The sequence below is a fragment of the Plectropomus leopardus genome, chromosome 16 (assembly GCF_008729295.1).
Source record: "Plectropomus leopardus isolate mb chromosome 16, YSFRI_Pleo_2.0, whole genome shotgun sequence".
Taxonomy (NCBI): domain Eukaryota; kingdom Metazoa; phylum Chordata; class Actinopteri; order Perciformes; family Serranidae; genus Plectropomus; species Plectropomus leopardus.
This window is the reverse complement of record NC_056478.1, coordinates 20,481,674-20,503,939: the sequence shown is the minus strand read 5'-3', so window position 1 is coordinate 20,503,939 and position 22,266 is coordinate 20,481,674. Positions and strand designations below refer to the sequence as shown.

The following is a 22,266-nucleotide window of genomic DNA, read 5'->3' as shown; positions in this document are numbered from 1 at the left end:
AATCTAGTGTTGCTCTACGTAACTGTTGAAATGTCACCAGTATCACGTGATACACACCGGAGGCGTATGCAGCTTGTTGGTGGCGGGAATGTCTGATGTGCAAGTAAAGTCAGCACGCACTCGCTCTTTGCTTAACTGCACATGCTGGGAAAGTGCATGTTTAATATGTTATGGCTTCCAAATGACAAATATGACATATGGCTCACAAAAGAGGCAGAATGTAGCTGTGCTGGATGGAGGCTCTGCAGCCAAACTTTTGACTTTGTGGTGCAGAGCAGTATAGCGCTCAAATGTGTGCGTACCTCTACACATAAAGTCATGGAAATCAGTTAAAATAATATGGAAAAGTTATGGAAATTTCTTTAATTTGTTGGTTTAAAAATGTGTGGGAACCCTGAAATAATTACTTCATTGGGTGCTTTTGATTTTTATACTTTCTGCGTTTTTCATTTTTTTATTTTGCTTTTAACAGTCATTTCTTATCTCCTAACAATTGTATTTCATGCCAATTACAGGCCGCTGAAGCTCAAGCACAGATGAAGAAGAACTAAATGAAAAACACTGTGCAAGACACTCAGGTAGGAAACCGATTCAGTGTTACATGTCCTGCTGGTCAACAATAGAGGCTTTATATTGCAAAAACTCACATTAAACCCCTTTATTTTTATGCAGAACGTTGGCATGTTTTCCCCTCATCAGATTTTATGTAGGATCACAAACCCACGCAGTGCTTAAAACCAACATCTGTCTCAAAGCATGAGGATGTATTGTGGTCGACTATTTGCCCCTAATGCAAACTGAACACTTTTTTCACGTTGCTGTCTGTTGTCGTCATGTGTTAGTAAACTAGTCCCAGTCCGTGATTCAGACAGGAAGTATCTACACAGTCAGAGACTCCTGGCATGAGAGCCAGTCTGGTGTCAGTTCTTTAGTGTGACCACAGGGTGGCGTGGTTTCCTTCAGCAGAGTCTGGGCTTCAGTCAGTGGGGCTCAGCAGCCACTTGCTCACAGTGGAAGGCACATTCAGGATGGCTCAGGAGCCAACAGGCACATTATCAGGACAGTGTGCGTGTGTATGTGTGTGTGTGTTAGATCTTGGGCCTCCAGCCCTGTATGAACTGTGTGATCTTGGTGACATGGAGTCGGCTCAGGTGGAAGTCATGTGACAGGATTTCCTCGGTCAGCTGCACCAGAAGGCTGCCGTCAATGCGCTCCCGCTGGAATACGGCCACTGCCGCCTCTGAAAGGCCGATGAACCGCAGGCAGGCCGACACCTCCTCCAGTGACAGCACAGACAGGTCGGAAGGAGGCCGCCAGGTGGGGTCAGGGGGCGGGGACAACCCTTCTGTGACCCCTGTTGACATCCCACCACCTTCTGCACCTCTGGAGGAATCTGTCGTGGGATTGGCTGTGGGCTCGGGTGAGGGGCAGGGGGACTGGCGGTTGAAGGGGTTCAGCGCCCCGAAGGGAGCAAATCGACTCTGTGGAGGTGGCGGCCTCAGTCGAGGTCCAGAGGACGTGAAGGACTCGACCCACGGCTCTGCCCAGGTGGCCTGTGCTGGCTGAGGATTGGCTGTGTTGTCTGCGGGGGCGGCAGGGACCGGCTCAGGACTGGCAGGGTTAGGGGCCGGGCAGTCCGCCCATGAGCATGGGTAACAGTAGAGGGAGGCATCTGGAGAGGGCGAGCAGCTGGGACAGAGCAGGAGAACGACATAAGCTTCTAGTATCAGTCAGTGTGACTCTATTCAGTTTTAAAAACGTTAATCATATACATTGTATTAAAGTGTGGTAGGGGTCGAATGATACTGGTGTTTCAGGGCCAATACTGATACCTATTATTACTAGTTAATGACACTGATAACCATTATTTGGAACCGATATGCATTTACATAAAAGTGGAAATCTTTCTGTTAATATTTAAAATATGGAATATAACAAACTCCAACACAAAACTTTGTTTAAATGCCTTTAGCAAATGTTTAACCAAAACTGAAATTTTCAACATCAAATACAGCATTTACTGCAAGTCATCTAGACCTGCCATTAAAATGCTGTAGTATAATAATTCTGAATAAATGTATCAACGATTTATTGCATGTAAAAAAGAAAATCTGTTCTGTACCTGTCCTGAAGTCCAGAGGAGTAGAAGGAGAGGTTGGGTCTCGGGGAGGTGGAGGTTTTGGGAAAGCGAGGAGGGACAGGAGGGCTGGGGACCGGACTGGAGACGGTGCCTCCTTTAGAGCAGCGGGGGGGAACTGGAGGGGCGATCAAATAGCGGCACTCCTCTCTCACCTACACACAAACACACACGCACAAGAATATAAGAGCTACGACAGCAGAAAAAAAAGTGAACTCCTAAAACTTGACTTCTCATGAGGCTTAATGGGAGTGAGTGTGTGTGTGTGTGTGTGTGTGTGTGTGTCTGCTGGCTTGTCTCAATGTTCTGCTTGGTAAATGTCAAACTTAGTGACCTTTACACCTCAAACAAACTCCCTCACACACAGAAGCTCTCTCCCCCACCCCCCCCCAACCCCCCCCACGCACACACACACACACACAGAGAGTGTCTTGGCAGACTAAATATCAGGGAATGAAGAAACACTAGTGTGACAGGGTATAATTCTGCTTTACAGCACACATCACCCACACACTCTGTAACGCTTCTAGCTGCTATCACTTTGAAAGAAAAAAGTTAATTAAACAAAACAAAGCGAGATAATTTCCCCCTTACAAACTCAGACACCATACACACCAACATGTGAGCACCAAAGCTGAGAAGCCACCCATTAATGCCAGAATAAGAACAGCTCAGCTAAGAAAACAGCATTGCTCTCAGCACCACACACCATTTTCTGCTTTAAAGTACATTTGTTTTTGTTGATGGTTTTATCTATGAAAGTGCTGGTCATATTATTGAGGAACATAATAGCCTCCAGCTGAACATGAGAAGCATTAAACAATTTGTGGAAAGAGTGTAACGCTGAGACTGAGCTTTGTTAGTGCACACACAACCCTGAATTTACAAGTTATAATAGGAATATACAGATAGACGAAGTACAATCCAACAAAGTACTTTAGAGTTTTAAGTTGTTAATGTGTGATTGCAACAGTCTGAAGTCGAAAAAAAGTTAAACAGCAGTGATTCTCAACTTATGACATCACTACACAAAAAACCCACCAACATTTGTCTTTTGTATTTAATGGGAAAGGTTACAATCAGCATCCATATCCAGGACAAATAACTCTGCAGTAGTCACAGGTATTTATCCTCTCAAGCTCTGATTGGCTTCCATTGGCAGTGATGGACATATGACACCTAGGTGTGCTTGCTAATTTTATCCCCTGTAGCTGCACAATGCAATGACAGGCTGCTACAAAATTTTGTCAGTTTCTGTCAAAGCAATGCTTGACCATCGATCTAAATTTAGACTTTGCTGAATTTGAAAGAGAGGCTGAAAAAGTAAGAGAAATTTAAAAAACTAATCTCTGTAACATTTCCACCGGCCTCCACGCTGCTTTACTTTTTACTAACCTGTTTTCAGGCCTGTCCGTCAGGGTGAACGTGACACAGTTTAGGTATTCCAGGTAATTTAAACTTTAACTTTTAAATGTTAAACAAAGTACTCTAAATATAGTTAACATGCCCTCCTCTATAACGAGCCAAAGTCGTGTCCCATCTATCAGTCATGGGAGCTTTAGTTGTTCAATGTTATGTCTTTGTTAAAATGAGTACATGTTCAAATTTTCTGTCCAAGTAACTGTTTATCTTAACATTAAGAAAAAAACCACAGGCGTCTGTAGTAATATTATAGTAGTGTTCTCTCTTGCCAGAGTTAGTGCTTCTTTGTCTGTGTTTTGTGTCACTGATAACTGAAATATCTTAAATATGTTTGGGTGTTTTGCACTGAGGCTATTCCAAGATGCCATCTTGGTCTCAAGGAACGTGAATGCCCCTTCCCACTTTTTCTGACGTGTATGTAGAATAATCAACTGATTCCTTTAGAATGAAAAACCAAATTTTGGCCCTAAGCTCCACCAGTTTCAGATCTACATGTAGAAGTGGGGGATGAGCTGGCACTGGCAGCAACAGCCAACATGGTTGAGCAGACAAGCAAAAGTGTAACCTGCAGAAAACTGTATTTCACTGAAACTCTAAGGCAAACAGAAGACTGTGTGATTGACAAATGATTTTTTGGAAGTGCAGTGCTGATACACAGCAATCACAATCTTTTCTGCTCTAATCATCACATTAGACTGATGCGCTGTGGCCGTCATTTATCGTGAAATCAATAACAATTTGGTCATTCTTAAGAGCACAGGCTCCATCAGTATTATACTCTACCACACGACTGAACTGGCTCTTTATTTATTGAATTACTATATTCCAGGACACAACACACGTGTACCTGCTGCATCCTCGATGATATGTATTCATGTGCTGTGAGCATATGGGCTGTGAGTGTATGGCAGCCTTTCCAGGAAGTCAGTGTGAGTTTGTGTGAGTGTGTGAATGTGGCCGCTGAGGTTTAAAAGCTGTAATGTATGAATAATTCAAACCAGGCATCCTGACTTTTAACAACCGGATGCTGCTGTGGACGGATAAAAGGAATGAGAGACAGAAGGACGAAAAAAAGGACAGGAGGTGAAGACTGAAACTCACAGCATCAGATTTTGGAGGTACAGGTGGCGGGGTAGACACTCTTGTCACCACGGTACCCAGAGAACCGTCCAGTGAGGAAGACGAATGAAAGGAGATGAGATTTGGCTCCTTCCCCAAGCCCTCTGCGTTCTGATTGGTCCACAGTTCCTCGTAAGGGATTTCCTCACTGGTCCTCATTTCGGCATCGGTCCACTCAGGAGTCACATACTCCCGCTCCTCACCTGGTCCCTCCCCCAGCCGCTCTCCAAGAGAGTCCCTGCAGCGCTGTGATAGGCTGTCCGTTACCCCACCCCCATACCCGCACATGGAGAGGCGCTGCAGTGCCGGTGCCAAGGAGTCCTGACCCGACACACACATGCGAGAGCGCCGCGGGCTCACACACTCCTCTGTCATACACTCCAGCTCTGGCCGGGTTTCTCTAACAGCGCGAGAGTAGGCATCAGGGTCAAATGCGTGTCGCAACAGGAGGCTCTCCAGAGCCGCCGTGTGAACGGAGGCCTCGGCTACGTTGAATCGGGGCATGCAACGCAGAAGCAGGAAGTGGGAGGGGGAGACTTCCTGTCGGCGGAGTACCATGCACAGCACCACCGTCTTGCTGACGATGTTGAGCAGCTTGTAGCGGTGGCCCTCTCGGACCGCATGGCGGTCATAGGGGTTTCGTGGTGGTCGTGACGGCACGGACACATTAACTGGGAGGCGAACCCTCTCGATGATGCTGCGTACAGTGTGCTCCCCCCCCAGCATGCCCTGCTCCAGAGGGGAGCGTGTGCAAAAGCGTCCACGGCAACCAAAGGGTAGGCTGACGCTCTGGTTGGTGCGATGGTTCATGCAGACCAGGCAGGGAGTTTTACCTGAAGAGGCGGTGACAGAGAGGTGCATCAGCCAGGGGTCAAAGAATGTAGAGTAAAGGTCACATTAGTCTCCTGCTCAGTGAAACTGATCTTTCAGTGCTGAACACAGACGGTCTGATCTGAGTTATCAACAAATATTCCACACAGTACTGCCGATGATGTCACTGATCCCCTCGTGCTCACTGAATATAGCACATGAATAACCACAGCAACAGGACTCCATAAAACACAGAAATAAACACTCTGACCGTACGTACTTCTAGGAGTCTTCCCCAGGCGTCTCAAGAGTGCGCTCAGACCCGTCTTCTCCTTGGATGGCGTGGCACAGAGAAGCTCCGCCTTCCCCATGAGTGACAGCTCATCTCCAGCCTGCAGAGTGAAGCTGTATGGTTCACTGTCCTCACTGAACTCCCCTGAAACCACCTGCAGCATACACATGTATGGATGTATGGACATGATATTGCATGACACAAACTTTAACTACGATTCTCTCGTGTTATTCAAACCTTGACGCTGAAGGTGATCGTCTCCATGACAAAGACCCGGTCAGGAAAGATGCCAGCAACTTCCTCCACACTGGAAAAATACTGGACTGGATCCCTGACGTCTCGGTCTTCATCCAACAACTTGAACTTCCCTACAGAGAGGATGGAAGAGGGACAGGGGTGAGAGAAGGGAAGGGTAGAGGAGGTGCAAGAAGGGAGGTGCAAAGATAGGTGGAGCCTGGCAATCACCTTTTTATGTTATTTAGGCTTAAACAACACACTGCTTGTTTTTCCTAAACCTAACCACCTTTTGTTGCATAAAGGTAAACACGAGGTGTTTTACCGTCTTTTGAAAAAGACTGTATGCATTTAATGAGCAAAACATGCACTGCATGTCCTGTGAAACACAGATGTGTTTTTTGAAAAGACCCAGTGCATTTAACAGGTATAATTTGACACACCCTCCAAGAACGCCAACAACAGACGTAGGACCATACCTTGCGTGTCATACGTAAACGTGAACGGAACAGACCAAGGAGTCATATTCGAAGAGTTGGAATGAGAATGTGTTGGGTGGATGAGGAAAGAGCAAGGTGAAGAAAAAAGGGGGAATGGTGGAGGAAGGAACGAAGGAGGTCAAAGAAAGAGGAGAGAAAAGTGGAGGAAGACAGAAAGGAAGGAAAGGGAGCAATTATAAAAATAGGTGAAAATCTTTCTTTTCTCTGTTTGACTCCCTACAGATCTACACACACCTACACACCTACACACACACACACACACACACACACACACACACACACACACACATCCGCAGTAGACACTGTTTGGACGAAAAGAATACAAAGACACCTCCGTGACCTGTGACCTGGCACCAGTTCTCTGCCAATCGACAGCCGACGGAGTTGGCATGGCAACCAATAAAGGACCCCCATTCTCACGCAGAGCAGAGACACATCACCATGGAGACACTCACACATACTCACACATACACACTTTCACCCTCTCTTTCCTTTGCTCATCCCCTCCTCTGTCTGTAAATCTTTCACAGTCATGCGCTCCAGTGTTGCAGTCCAGTAACTTTAAACTGTCCGTGTTTTGGTTTGTGCCACTTTCTGACATTATAAAGAACCCATAAAGGAATGCACAATAGGCTCCAAATCAGCCTTATTAAAATCACATTATCCTTTCTTTTTACCAGTTTAATTGCGTTTAACTACTGCAGCCCTTGAAGGGTCCTCCTTTTTCTTAGAGTGTTTGTTTGTAAGGGAAAGAGACATGAGGAAGTTTTTTTGTCTGGGAGGCAGCACTGCATACCAAATTCAACCATCCTTCTCGCCAGCACCTCCCTCCTTTTCTCTCCCACTCTTTCTCCTCCACCCCCCACCTTCCAATTCAAACAGAGCCCCCAGGATAAGGAGCTTCCACCCAGCGAACAATAACAGCTACTTTTTAGCACAACTCACTACCACCCTTCCCAAAGACTGAAACTCAGAATGGTACTGCTGAGCAACAAACTATAAAAATAAAAATGGATCACTGGCTTTTCAATCCCTACACACAAGGCTTTGCCCACCAGTTACACATTACAAGTGTGGCTGTGGCGCCACTTGCTTCACTGAAAGCCATTCATTTGGCTTTTCTGTCCCGTACCCTTCAGTCATCTTTGCTTTTCTCACTGATGGACTGAGGAGGATACAGACAGAGAGAGAGGATGAAGGAGGGAGCATCCTGTTGTCTATCCCTTGGGGGAAACCTATATTGCTCTCCTCCTAAGCTTATTTAGACTTCCTGTATGAAGTCATCACACAGACATTAGCTCATCACTGGCGGTGGCCTCTGATTCAACAACAACATACCTGTCATGTTTTAAGAGACACAAAGGTAGCTCTAAAATTTAATGCATAATACTGGAACCCATCGTTAAAATGGCTCGGAGCTGAGAAAGATGTCCGGTTGATGCAATGCTGCAGGGTCCAGCAGCAGAAATGGCCAAAGCTGCTTTGTGTTGCGCTGAGCAGATACTGTGCTGTCCTGGATGTGTGGCAAGAAATCCATTTGATCATCCAACAGCCAGAATGTTGATGATCAGGGGTTGTAACCGCCCAAAAACTGAATGTCAAGCAACCACCAAACTCTGAAATTAGTTAGGGCGACCCATTCTGGGTTAAAACTGGGCCTAATATCTACAGTATCTGTCTGGGTTAAGAGGAAGTGATTAAAAGGTAACCCATAGAGTGCCCCAGAGATGAAGTTTTTCTGTTAGCTAACCTGGAAGTAAGCTCCGCCCTGGTTTCCTCATCAAAAAGCCTATGGGATTTGTACATAGGTATTTGAATCATTGCCGAAAATACTCTCTTTGTTAAACAAACATTTATGATACTTATATGTTTTGTTTAGCAAGATAATCTTTCCAGATGAACACCACTTTCAGGAGTTTTGACTCCTAAATGTTACAAGAAAAAAAAAGTTTTAAAAAAACACAACCCAACAACGTTAGACTACTAGAAACTACATTACGGTTGCTACTGCTACAAGACTGTAAAGCCTTGTTCGATGAGGCTCAGCATGATGACGTTTTGTAGTCTTATTTAGTCACTTGTTATTAACTGCCTTTGTAAAGACACATAAAAGCTTCAAAGTTCGCAAGTTGGGTATTCAAGTTTAGTGCTCTGATAACTTGAATAGGGAAAAAAAATATATAAAAAGATATATATATATATATATATATATATATATATATATATATATATATATATATATATATATTGTGGCTTTTCTAGACTTTCAAGAAGTTATCAGACAAAATGGATTAAATCCTGATGGTGAAGTGTTGTCGCACAGTGAGATGAGAGATTGTAGCATATCACAGCTTCTGCTGCTTCAATTTTGTCCATTCCTTTTTGATGTATCTCTTGTAATGTCACTCTCTTTATGCAAGTGCAATACAAAATTGCTGAAAATACTCCTATGATAAAACTCTGGTTACACCAGTACGCTGGAGAGCCCTTATTTGACTCGGACCTAATTAAAGTCCGTTTTTTTTATAACAAAACAAAGATAACTACTATTTACTCTTTGAGCTATTTACTTTTGCTGCTAACTGCAAGTATTGCCAGTATTGGCAGTCATGGACAGTCAGTGACATTTTGGTAGTCATGTTTAAAATGACAGTGATCTCAACACCCTCCCTCCCAACCAAGTGTTCTTTCATTCTTCTGAAAAGGAGCCCAAGAGGCGGCAGTAGTGTGAGGTGACATCAGCACTCAATCGGTGGAGGAAACAATGAAGAGGAGGCATTAGGATCCAGTTACACAGAGAATAATGTGACTGGTCGGACAGTCTGAACAATGGGATTGTGGGGATTGAGCTCTGGTGAGGTCATTCTGACTAGACTCATTCAGCAGGAAGAAGACAGGTCAATGGACAAGAGGAGTCAGGGAAGGTCACATCTACAGTAGCCGGTTGTCTGTACATTAGGAGCTGAAGTAGGAGTCTGATATTACGTACCATTATTCAATAGCGTTAAATGGTACAATGGAGTACATGTTGGGAAATAATAACTTTATTCAAGTTTGACTAGACAATTGTAATGATTTTACTAAAATCACTTTTCAAGTTTTGCGTCTAACTGTTTGGTTGTAAAGTAATTTAATTAGCCCCCTGACGTATTGTTTTCCTGTTTTTTTTTGTTTGTTTGTTTGTTTGTTTGTTTGTTTTCATCTTACGTAACTTTCAGGTTATTAAAGCCCTACACTAGGTCTGCAACTACCGAATATTTTGAATGTTTTATCGATTCATCAACTAGATGTTTAGTTTATAAAATGTCAGAAAATGGTGAAATATGTGGATCAGGGTTTGATGATGTCCTCAAATGTCATGTTTGAACAAGCTGGAATCAGAGAATTTTGACTTTATTTAGTTACGTAAACCAATTAATTATCAAAATGGTTGCAGATTAATTTCATTGTTGAAAACAAACAAATAGCTGTTGCAGCTCTACTCCACACTGTCAGGCAGTGTCCAGGTCTTCTTCAAACCTAAGACTTCATAAAAATCATGTCTACAGTATTCCATCAGATGGAAAAAAATCCAGACATCTTGTGCAATATTTTATATGCAAATTCCCAAATTTGAGTCTGGAATAGTGTATATCTGTGGAAACTTTAGGATCTCCCCTGTAACTTCCACATTCTGTACATTGGAACTAAGATTTGCACTGACTGGCTTAATAAAGGCTCAAACAATATGAGGATGTTCCTAATACCTGACATGTGTGTCTTTTGGGAAGAAATAACTGTCAGGAAGCCACATAAACATGAAAAGAACAAGCAAACTCTATAAAGAATTGTCTTTCTTCTTGTTTGATCTAAAATGGATTAAGATGAAGTCTTATAAACTACATTCATATTTGATGCATATTATATGCACATAAATGTCTTGAACACAGAAAATAAGAAAATCCAGGCAGAGGGCAGAGTCTCTGCAGATAGTAAATACACAACACACACTGAGAGTGGGTCATAAGTGATGATTGAGAGGAATTACATCTGCATAAGAAAAATCCTGCTCAGTATATCTCTAATTTGAACATCCTGCATTCTGTCTCTAAAACATAGTGACCAACTATTACTGAAAGCTATTACATTTCAACTATCATTACTTGGCACTAATGGCTTATCAGTCAAATTCTGCTGTGTCTATCGTGTGTGTCTGTTTGCACAAAGAGACGTTTTCCCCAACAAAAATAGAGCAAGTGGAAAATGTTGACCTTGTGACAAAAATGTTTGTGAGATTTATTCCTTCCCCCAACCCAGAGGAAATGAACAATTTAGGAAGAAATTGGTATTTTTAGGTTGAGGACAAAATTTTGACTATTGAGATATTTTTTGGCATGCTTGTGTAGAAATGCAGTGTGTGTGTGTGTGTGTTTTTGTGTGTGTGTGTGTTGGCTCACCCTGGTATTGCAGAGGGATGTCTATCTTGGGTCCAATAACGTAGTGTCCCTCCTCTAAGCTGTGGGCAGTCACTGTGGTCCACTGACGACAGGAGTGTAACAGCACCACATCCTCCTCCGACAGCCCCTCCACACATTCACCTGAAACACATTCACACAAAGAAATGGATTAGTGATGAACAAAAAGTCTACCTGAAACAACAGGTTTTAATATCTAAGGTTACACTAAATTGCTCAGCAAAGGTTAACAGGAAAACATTTCCCAAACACAAACATACACACGCACTCAGGATTCAGTGTCCATAATTACCACTATCAGTGATGGTTCACCACACCGAACCTATTCATCAGGATCCTGCTATGCAACTGGCAACCCACTATTACCCAGCAGCCCCCATACATACGCCCTGCTCTCCAGCTTTCACCAGAGCCATCATGTAGCACAACGGCATTGATTTCTGCAGATTGCACAGTGGTACAATTCAATCACACACCACACACACTCACACTCAGATCACATGGATGCACATCTTTCTGTTGTTGTTGCTGAAGGATAGCGGTTATCACTAAGCCTTTTAATCTAACAACCATGTTGACTGATGGCTGAATGCAAACACGTCACAGATGATGAGATGCCATTTCAAAGGTGCAATGCATATTAAAGGGTCAGTTCACCCAAATCACAAAAAAGACCATTTTCCCCTCATATTTCTACAGTTATAGAGCCATACAGATCATTTGGATATATATTTTTTTGTTTTATTTTTTTAACCACAAGGAAAAAAAAATACACAACAGTAATACCACTTTCCATAAACAACTTGGGTACTCTGGATGACTGGCAGATTGCTGTCAACAGTTTTTAGGAGTTAAGTACGTTAAATACCACTCATCAAAAAGAAGTCAACTGCACTTTTCTCAACTGTGAAGACCCAAATTTTGAGGGGAGTTTGTAAAGTAATGCCCCTAACTCAACTGCAAGCAGAGTTTTTTTCAAACTTGTTAAACTTTGTTACATGTCTGCATGGGTCTTCTTGTGATTAATGTATAAACTTCTGTTGTTTTCAGGAATTTCGGTCCAGCAGCAAAGTTCAACATGGCCACTGTTCTTGAGATTCATCAGAAGCAAGGAGGTGTCCAAAACCCCCTATGAACATCCACGCAGGACTGGAAAATGTGTACAAGGACAAGAACAGCTGTAAAAAAATAGCTTCATAACCAGCTGGCCTGGTCTACTGCTGCCTCAGCCATCAGCCATTGTGTAAGGTAAAGTGGAGCAAATATAGTGTACACTTAAACTGATGTTGATTTCTTTAGGTGGCTAAAATATGTCCCCAGCAGTACATTGCTTAGCTTCTGTGCCCGTGTTGTATTTCCCCTACCTAAACCTGAGCCAAACCCTCTAGGGACTGTACTTTATTTATCAGAGTTGGTAGTAGCTGGGGTTTATTTTAAAGAAATACAAAATACTACCATTTAAAGTTGTATGTCCTTCACCTAAGCCAAAATATAGTGCTTAATTTAAAAAAAAAAAAAAATGCTTTACCTGTTATGCATCACCCCTTTCCCCCCTCATAAATAAATGAGCAGTCCCGGCAGGCGACCAGGAGCACACACAGAAAGCCGAGACCAGCTCAGGTCCGTTTGAGGCGTGTACTTGACGAGTAGCTCAATTCTGAACCGCTTTATGGGTGTGTTAGTCCGACTTCAAGAAATGTAATTTAGTATGATTTTGTTTGGACTAACATGTTCACGTGTTTTAAAAGTCCACTTTCAGTCAGACTAACGCAATAATTTTTCTAACATCATGTCAGAGTACTTATTGTGGGAACTGTTGGTTTACTGTATGAGTTAATGTACTAGTTGTTTTACACTACTTGTTACAACCACAGCTAATTCCACTTGGGTCACGTGAAAGAAGTTTTCTTGTGATTTGGGTTGACTGACACTTAATGCAGTGAATATTACTTTTGTGTAGCCTAGTGTACTTAATCGTGACAAAACTTTGTTAGGCAAGTGTTTAATCTGACAGTAGACCAGAGCCATCACATCACCTGGTAAACCACATCACACTGAATGACACCCCCACACTCACATACCAGTGAGCCACAATTTCCCCTGCAGATAAACACAGTTTGTGTTTGTTGTTAATATGAAATAGATGGGGTAAAAGCTAGAACCAAATGCTGACAGCAAGTCCTGTTGTAAATAACTAACCACCATCTAGGTTGGCTGGTTGTGCAAACAAGCAGGCATCTGTGGGGTAACTACAGTGCAGTTAATAAACACCTACGGGTGCGCTCTCTCTACATACACACATGCACACAATGCACACGCGCGCCGCCTAAGGTGCGTAATTTTCGGGGACCATGACACGGCTCGGGAGCGCGCTTTTGTCCACGAAGGAAAGTTGGAGGTTTTCCTCCTCTTCCCCGCTCGTTAGTATTCACCACGTTCACCGACAGATTACAGCATTTACATATGAAAAGAATTGAGCAGCACTTCAGCAGCACAACAGACACTTTGTGGCTTTCCGGGCCTCGCTGGACTGGAACAACTTTGGCCATGACACCCATCGAGCGTTCCCAAAGTAAAGACACCAAATCTGGTGAGGCAGAGAATCATGTTTGCGGCAAAACATAGAGGGGTGAATAGAAAAGTGTACACAAATGTTACACAAAGAATCCCTCGTGGAAGTCAGCGTGTTGGTGTGATCTAAACAAATCGGTGTCCGAGAATAAATGAATAAAAGCATCAAGGTGTCAAGACTGAACCAGAAAAATAACGGAAATAAGGCGACGTTGGTTTCAAAATAAAAGCACAAAATGCGTTCAGTCAACAAAACCTCTCAATAATGTTCTACAACATACTATATTCTCCCCCTTGCTTCTCCAGTGTTTTTCCAAATTACATCAACAAAGTCCAAAACTTTGCACTTAATGAACTAAAACACAAATGATTGAATGAGTTTATAGTAATTTACTTTGACAACCACGCTGTCAAAATACAAAAAGACTCCGATCAGAGACTATAATGGAGCTATTTGTTGGTAGTATTTAGTTGTTTGCTAAACATCAGTAATGTTGTTTGTATTATTCTAGATGTTTGCTTTATTTAGGTTACATTTTGCTAGTGTTTTAATTTGACTAGTTATTTGTTTCAGCGTATTATTATTGTTTTATTTAGCGTATTTAGTTTTTGTGTAATTGGTATTAGTTTTATTAGTAAATTGAGTAATATGTGGCACCCGTTGTTAAGATAGATAGGCAGGTAGGACCAGCATACACCTGGGTGAGCAAAATGTTGCTTTTTTTTTTTACTAGAGCAAGTGCCAAAGCAAGAGAGGCAGCAGGAGTCATGCTTTTTTTGTTCCTTTGTTTGCTTGCTTGTCTTTGGCTCTACAACTCAAAAGAACCACAATAACTTTGAATTAACATTTGGCTTCTTTTGCCTGCGTACATCACATGTTGATGGTGCATCAGAGGCCCACTATGATCTAATTAGAGTCTGTTTATATATTTATACCAACAAATGATCTAATCTAATTGGAGTCTTTTAATATTTGGACAACACAACTCACTTTAAAAGAAACTTGATTTGACTCATGCCTGTTCGGTATAGCTATTTTAACTCAAAGCAAATCTGAGCAACATTTTTATTGAACCTGTCAGTCAAGATTAAATAGTGGTGCAGGCTCATAAACAACAGAGTGTCATTTGGTATGAAACATTACATGTTGGCAAACATCATGATATTGTGTGCAGTTTACTGGAAACATATTCCAGGATATCTAGGTGGTGGAGTTCCAATTTATTATCCATTACTAACAAGTGATGTCAAAGCTGGGTAACGACCTTAAGTTAGTGAGACACCATCAACATATGTTTAGAAAGTTAAGTATCATAAAAAAACCTTTTTACCCAATTTACCCTGAAAAGACCGACCCCTTCTGCACACAATCTTAACGACAGCAGATGGAGATTAAGATTCTCCACTAGATTACCCATGGCCACCCCAAGTTTATGTTTAAAGTTTTTGAGATAAAGAATGATTCATATTTTCGTATCATAAGATGTTTAGTATCTCTGGCAATGCTGTGTAGCCTAATAGAATCTGAAGTAACCAATCTTAGAAATTATGACTTTTTTTAATCCTTTTAATACCAATATAAACAAAGTAAAACTCTCAGAAGAGTGTTGGCAATGCTGTGCTCAACTTTATAGTTGTATGTATTGTGCCAATAAACAACAATGCAGTGAGATTTTTAAACTACTTTGAATACCTAAATATTTTTAAGAGCAAGTACTCCAAAACTTGAACTCAAATAATTGTTTGACTCGGCAACCTTCACTTGTATTGGAGTAATATTTAACCAGGAGTATCTATTCTTTGACTCAAGTAACACAGTTGTGTATTTTGTCTAGGGGTCAAAAGATTATCGGCCTGACTGATTATTGGGGGCCGAGGTTTGACATTTTGTCGATTATCTGTATCTGCGTTTTATTTTAATGAATTCATTAAAAAGTGCCAAGAAAGTGTCAGTATAGGAGGAACTTTTACTTTGTAAAACCTCAGGGAGCTATTTTTATTTATTAATTTTATTATTCCAATTTTTACTTGACTTTATAGAAAAGTCAGTTTCTATTTAACCTTTGTCAAAGGAATCTAAACAAAGTTTTGTGTAGGAGTTTGTATCGGTTCCAAATAGCTGTTACCAGTCTCATGAACTACTAATAATCGTATCTGCCCTAAAAAACAGTATCAGTCGACCCCTAATTTTGTCCACCACTGACTACTACGGTATGATTCCATTCATTCTGTGATTATTAAATTTGTTTAGCAAACAGATGCTGTTTTGACAAGATTACTACCAAGGTAACAAGATGCTGATACATGATAACATGTATATCTACATTTATGTTTAAATTGTGAAGTGATCGCCCTTTTTTAACAAGGGTCAAAGGCTTTATTCTGAAAACCTGTACCGGAAGTGGTATTTTTCCTCCCAGTCTTGACACCGTTGAGATTCTTAATAAATTACTACACTTTCTTCTAAACTCCCAGCCTTGTAACACTCACAAAAACCGCTAGAAACTCACCTTCCCCGGTAAAAGTTTGAGTTTATCTGTTTTCCCGACTGGAAAACGTTATTTATCGTCATGTGTCATCATTGCTGTCGCGGTAACTTAAAGTCCAGTGATGTGAAACGACGGAGGAACGTTAGCTAGCTGACAAAAAAGGACAACAGCAGAAAAGTTTAAAACAGTGGCGCCGGAGGTTCAGGGACCCGGTGAGGGTGGTTGGTCTCTTACCGTGGGCCAGGCGGACCAGAGTGGGCAGACGGAACTTGCTGACCACCGCGTCCAACGGCAGCGCCAACGGGCTCCAAGTGATCTCCGATAGGCTCGCCGACAACTTCTCCATCCTCCCGGGTCATCACGCTACCGGAGATAACGGTGATGATGGTGAAGATAAGGACGGTGGTGGTGATGGTGATAGCGATGAGGAGGATAAGGGTGATGGTGGTGGTATGATGGCAAAGAGTTTCGCCATGTTTGAGTGTAGGAGAGACGGAGCGCAGTCACAGTCGGTGCGCACGAGCGGTGGGAGGGAGCGCGAGCCCTCTCTCTTTCTCCCCCTCTGTCAGTCAGTGTTTGTCCACCCCCACACGCGAGAGCAGACTTTGATTTTGGAGATTTTGTTACCATATTGGAGATCATATCGTCAGTCGTAGACGCGAGGAAGGTTTCTCTGTCTTCTCAAGCGTAGGCATACTGTTTGATAACCGGCTCTGTATCTTTTTATTTTCTCCATTAGTTATTGCACCACTTAGTCCAGAGGTCAGTGTTACCTGCTGTGTGTGGGTGGCAGGTGTGTGGGCAGGGACTTTTCAGGCTAAACTTTTTCCTGCCTGCTGTGGGCTCATTTTAAGATCCCCAAAATGTCAAGAAATTACAGAAACTGTAGGTCTATGCAAGTCATTATTTTGGTATTTTCAGGGTGGGGTGTAACTATGGTGGTACATTTACTCAAATTATGTACTGAGGTACAGTACTTGTGCTTTACTTGCTTTTTTTGTGCTGTGGCGGAAGAAGTATTCATCAGTTATTTAAGTTAAAGTAGTAATATTACACTATGGAAACACTCTGTTGCAAGTAAAAGTCCTGCATTGAAAGTGTACTTAAGTAAAAGCAAGTAACTATATTCAGGAAAATAATCAGGAAAAAGTTTTAAATTTAAGAGTACCCAATGCATAAAAAAAAAAAAAACATGGCAAAACCTCAAAATTATTTTGAAAGAGTCAAAAAACACCCTTAAACCCAAAATTATTTAAAAAAAAGAGAAGAAAAAATAGTTGGCAATTAAATTTCTGTGAATTGAGTGATTGATTAATCAACCAACTGTTGCAGCTGTACTTGTATAAACTGTTTGGTAGTTTAATTTAGAACAAGTCATATCATGTTTTATAAAGTCTTTTTTAAGATTTATGCATAAAAAAATGCTTAAATCTTAATTTGCACAGTAATTGCTGCTGCTAAATATTGAGGCCAACACAAAAACACAAATGACCTTGTCTAGAGTCAGTCTTTGTCTCTACAGTAGCAAACAAATAAACCACAGTTGTGCAATATGGCGATCTCCACTGAAGACCTGCAATTGATGTAGATATAAACCGTTCATTCTAAGGTAACAAAAAGACAACAGTTATTATTATTAGGTGATTATACAGTAAAGAAAACATACTTATATTCCATTTCTACCAATATATCGTCCTAAATCCCGCACTCTGGACCTTTAACGTGGCAATTTTCTACATATTGAGTACTTTTACTTACTTTTTGCTTGATGCACGTTGTATATTTAGGCATGCCTGGCAGGATAGCCTTGGCGCTAAGAGCAGGAAGCAGGAATGACAGCCCCCCAGACACTTAGACCAGACATGTATTTAATGATGTAGCATTACTGTAGAACAACTTCATGAACGCCTACACACCAAACTAGTATTTCATCCCTCCCTAAGAAAGCAATCGATTCATCTCAGTCCCAAGAGAGCAACTCTACAAAATCTACTGCATCTATGATATCATCAATAGACAGAGCTGTATGATTTATTTTTTTATGTGGAAGAGTAATAAAATGTTTTTATTTTTGGAGTCACCTAAGCCTGTTTTTGGCTGGCTTTTATTTTTAACTTGTATACAATTAATTATATGCTACAGAATTATAGTTTCTAACTAAATGTGTTAGAACAAGAAAACTTTGCAGTATGTTCAGAGTGTATTACAGATTTGACATATTGATTTCAAACCCTTTGCTAAAAAAGGGAGGTATACCATCTTGTATACATGAAGTGTGCAGGTGTGTATGAAGTATTGACACTTCGTATCAGTCCACTCATTAGCACCCATGTAGTAGTGATGCTGCAGAAATGGAGCCATTTTATCCACCTCCTCGCCCAGCACTAAACTTCTGACCCTCAGGCAGAAATCTGGTCAACTCACTCAGTTCAATGAACTAAACTGTAAACAGAAACTGATTCATTTTGCTATCGATCTCTGCCAACAAACCAGTTGTGATGCTACGGTCCTTTGTGCCAAAACTCAGAGAGAGCGGATCACAACTGATATAACTGATGTTAAATATACCATATTTTAGAGCACCATTCAAAATATATTAAAAATGTACAAGTAATAGGATTGAATATGTGACTGCAGATTATCATCAACTGGGCTCACCCCATCACAAATACTTGGTTAAATTAGGGATGTCTGGCTTCCCAGAATGACCAACCACACCAACACCCACCCAGCACCTAATATGGCAGGGCCGTGTCTAATTAGATTACACATTAACTCAAACCCTGATTCATTGGCTATAAATAGCGCACTCAGTTTATTACTAGTGTCAAAATTACCATATAATCTAAAATAAATTCATTATAGAATGAATTCAAAGTTAGGGACCGTACTTAATTTGTTAGAGGACTTATTTTTATTCATTTTAATATATTACAGATTTTTTTTTATATTGATCCTGCCAAAAGCTGAAAATACCCTCCAATTGTTTTTTCAAATATTATCACTAAATGTTCTTACATTTTCAGACTATGATAAAAGGTGTGATTTTGGAGATTTTTTAAGAAAACATGCCTTTCAAACCTGCTCGCGGAACTTAGGGTTCAGAGTTTATTTTATATAAATACAGTGATTTTAAAGTTATATGTCCTTTCTCTAAGCCAAACAAAAAAACCCATAAAAGTCCTTCTGAGTTTAACCCCACCCCTTTCATCAAGAACAAGCAGCCCCTTATTGAGAATTGTATTGTATTAGCTTTCCTTATCATTTTTTTTCTTCTTTCCTAAATCAACAGTCAATCATTAACACGATTAACAGTAAGCATCCTTGTATTGACCATCTGGCAACTTACAGAAATTTTCTATAGAGACACCATCTGTGCATAATGTTTATATTATGTTAAATTTTCATACACCTTTTAGGATTACATTTTGATAACAGCTTTTTCTGTCTACAGCAACTTAACAAAAATAAGCTGATAATAAAATGGTAGAAGTTTGACAACTTTATTTGATCCATATTAACAAAAATTCAAATATGAAGCTGGACTTCCAGACAAACAGCTGGGCATTATTTCACAGCAGGTGGGAGGGGTGGTGGGCTTGGTGGAAAACTTAATGGGCAGGCTCTGCAAAAAGAGAGAGGCACAATAAATGACATGTTTAAGGACACAAATCAATAAAATAAACCCTGTCTGACCTAACATGGCCAGACCTTAATACATTTCTTGCAGCAGCAAAACATCGGCCAGTAATGGCCTGATTAGCGAACTGTCAGTGACATCTAGAGGAAAAGACATGTAGCTGCACAACATCTGACATGAGAACCTGCTTTCCTACAGCATAGCTCATGTTCACTGCTGAAACATTACCACAAAAAACATGATGATTGCAGAGTCCCAGGACATAGAGGCTAATAATTTGTGTCTTACCTAACCGTGTTTGAAAGGAAAACCTTTTATTTTATAAAATGAGTATGCAAGTTTGGTTTTACTGCTTATAATTTTGTTCTCTTCAGCACATTTAAATCTAAGGTTTAATTACAAGCATATTGCAGAATATTTTGCTTATAGATGACATAACATGACAGGAACATCTATTTAGCTAATTCAGCACATTAAATAGCTCATAACTTAGTGAAAAAAAACCTAAAAAAATCCAATTTTGCCATCTAGTCCTTCTCGTTGATTTGCAAAATTTCCCACAATGGCCAATAAACCCAGAGATCAGGGGACCATGGCGGCTTCTACCAATGGTAGGGCAAAATCTGACGGTATACTAATAATGCTTCACAGTTATCATTATCCAAACCCAATTAAATAAAATGATTAGATTTAATGTTTGTCCACTTACTGTCCTTCACAGCCTTCTTGCCTGGAATAACAAAGAAGCAGACAGCACATTAGTCACCCAAAACCACTGAGACACCATACATTTAAAACATCTCAGTAACTAAAGCTGCTTGCATTTATATTCATTCAGCACTATGAAGGTCAAAGACTTTTTTCTTTACAATCTCAATCTCTTCAAACCACTAACATTATTTCAACTACAATGATGCAAAACTTGGAAGCAGATGTAATAATCCTTATGTAAAAAAATAACAATAAAAAAATTGCAACTATGTAAATCAGTAAGGCTTGAACTCACCTCCATAGGAAATCTGGTAGTAAAAGTACGCCGTGATGAGAAATCCCGGCCAAACCTCCTGATATGCCTTACTGTAGTAAGGGCCCAGTTTGGACCACCAAACTTTAAACGAACCTGCAACCATCTGTGGGGGAAAACAACAGCATAATGTCACGCCAGTGCTCATGTACTCAATCAGCAATGACACGGCCTCAAATAGCACTTTATTAGGGAAATACCACAGAAACATTAGTAGACCTAGCCCAAAGAGTCATTTATCCTCTATAGAGAAAGGTCACACTATATTTAAGGTCCAGTGTGTAGGATTTAGCTGAATATATTCACCAAAATGAATTATAATATAAGTAGATTTTATTTAACGTATAATCACCTGAAAATAAGAATAATACTTTTTTCATAACTTTGTAAAAAAAGATCTTTCTCATCTTCAAAGATCCCCATGTTGCACCACTTTATTTCTAGAGTAGCCCTGAAAGGACAAAATAAACACTGGCTCTAGATAGGGCTATTCAGGTTTTTGGGTTGGCCACTGTAGGTAGCAGTCCCTCTGCAATGAGCAGCATGCGTGAAACACTGATTTTCAACTTGAAAAAGCTTTTGTCGGTGTTTTTACTTGTTTACATCATCCGAATAATTGAGCTCTTGGTAAAATCTCCTAAATTATCAGGGAAAAACACAGAATTAGGTGCTAGGTATGCAGCCCATGTCAAACATGCCAACCAGAGGCATAAAAGCCCTTATTTAAAATGTTAAACTACTTAATTCAGTATTTTTATTCATGTATTTTGCCTGGTCCATTAGTTGTGGAGAGCAAGAGGCATCTGTGAATAATTTGGACCATACTAAAAACCTTCCTTAAAAACGAAGGAACTCTATTCAGTAAAAGCTTCAGCTGGTTGCAATCTGTAATCCTCCCCATTTGATGCCACTAAACCCCCAATATTATTCACAATGTTCCTTTAATTCACAATTCTACCCGTTAACTGATGTGCTGCTCTTGAACTATCCTACCAGGACTACAATCAGATATTTAATTCATCATTAGAGTTCATACTTTGAGCATAATTCATGTAAGATGTTCGGCTGCGCTGATGAAGACTGAAGCTAAAGTTTTACAAACTGGTTTCTTCATGGCTGTCTGAATGCTACCGTGACCCTCAGGCCTCACTAATGACTTTGGTTACTTAAGCAACAGTGATCAACAGAAAAGGTAAAAAAGCACCATTTCACTTTTTAAACCTACTGTCAGTGGGATAAGAGACACTGTTTTTCACTGACGAGTCCAATAACTTCTCTTTACTAAAGATAACATAACGTTGTTGGCTAACGCTGATGTTGGTGCTAACATCACAAACTCCAATCTGTGCAAGCCACCGTTAGTGTTACATGTGTCGGTTAAACCAAGGAAGATAATACTGAAAAGCAAACAAAGCTGAAATAAATATTGCGCTAATTTAACTTGTCTTGTAACCTAATGCAATCAATGAATGGCTCCTAGTTAGCGTGTTAGCATAGCCTCAACTGCAGAACTAGATAGGAAGCTAACAAGAAGCTAGCTAGCCGAGTACACCTGCAAAAGTAGCACACACAAC

The 22,266-nt window shown here is 40.7% G+C and overlaps 1 protein-coding gene across 2 annotated transcripts; it reads right to left on the bottom strand.

The window, feature by feature from the left end:
* Window positions 1–421: 421 nt before the first annotated feature.
* Window positions 422–16,668, bottom strand: gareml (GRB2 associated, regulator of MAPK1-like). Of its 2 annotated transcripts, none has more exons than XM_042503585.1 (7): window positions 16,263–16,668; window positions 10,951–11,091; window positions 6,018–6,148; window positions 5,769–5,934; window positions 4,661–5,511; window positions 2,123–2,292; window positions 422–1,689 (listed from the first exon to the last, which is right to left on the bottom strand). In XM_042503585.1, the coding sequence occupies exons 1-7, from the start codon at window positions 16,372–16,374 to the stop codon at window positions 1,089–1,091; spliced, it is 2,172 nt and encodes a 723-aa protein (XP_042359519.1). In that variant the 5' UTR covers window positions 16,375–16,668; the 3' UTR covers window positions 422–1,088. The 2 variants fall into 2 exon arrangements, with proteins under 2 accessions (XP_042359519.1, XP_042359520.1); XM_042503586.1 differs by having other exon boundaries at window positions 5,769–5,880.
* Between the last annotated feature and the right edge of the window lie 5,598 nt (window positions 16,669–22,266).

What these genes read in the sequence shown, in the direction of transcription:
- gareml (XM_042503585.1), bottom strand. Translation starts at nt 16,374, where the DNA reads ATGGAGAAGTTGTCGGCGAGCCTATCGGAGATCACTTGGAGCCCGTTG. An exon ending in TCTGGTCCGCCTGGCCCACG is followed by an intron (nt 11,092 to 16,262) that starts GTAAGAGACCAA and finishes AATGTGTTTCAG; the next exon opens with GTGAATGTGTGGAGGGGCTG. An exon ending in TCCTCTGGACTTCAGGACAG is followed by an intron (nt 1,690 to 2,122) that starts GTACAGAACAGA and finishes GCTCTGTCCCAG; the next exon opens with CTGCTCGCCCTCTCCAGATG.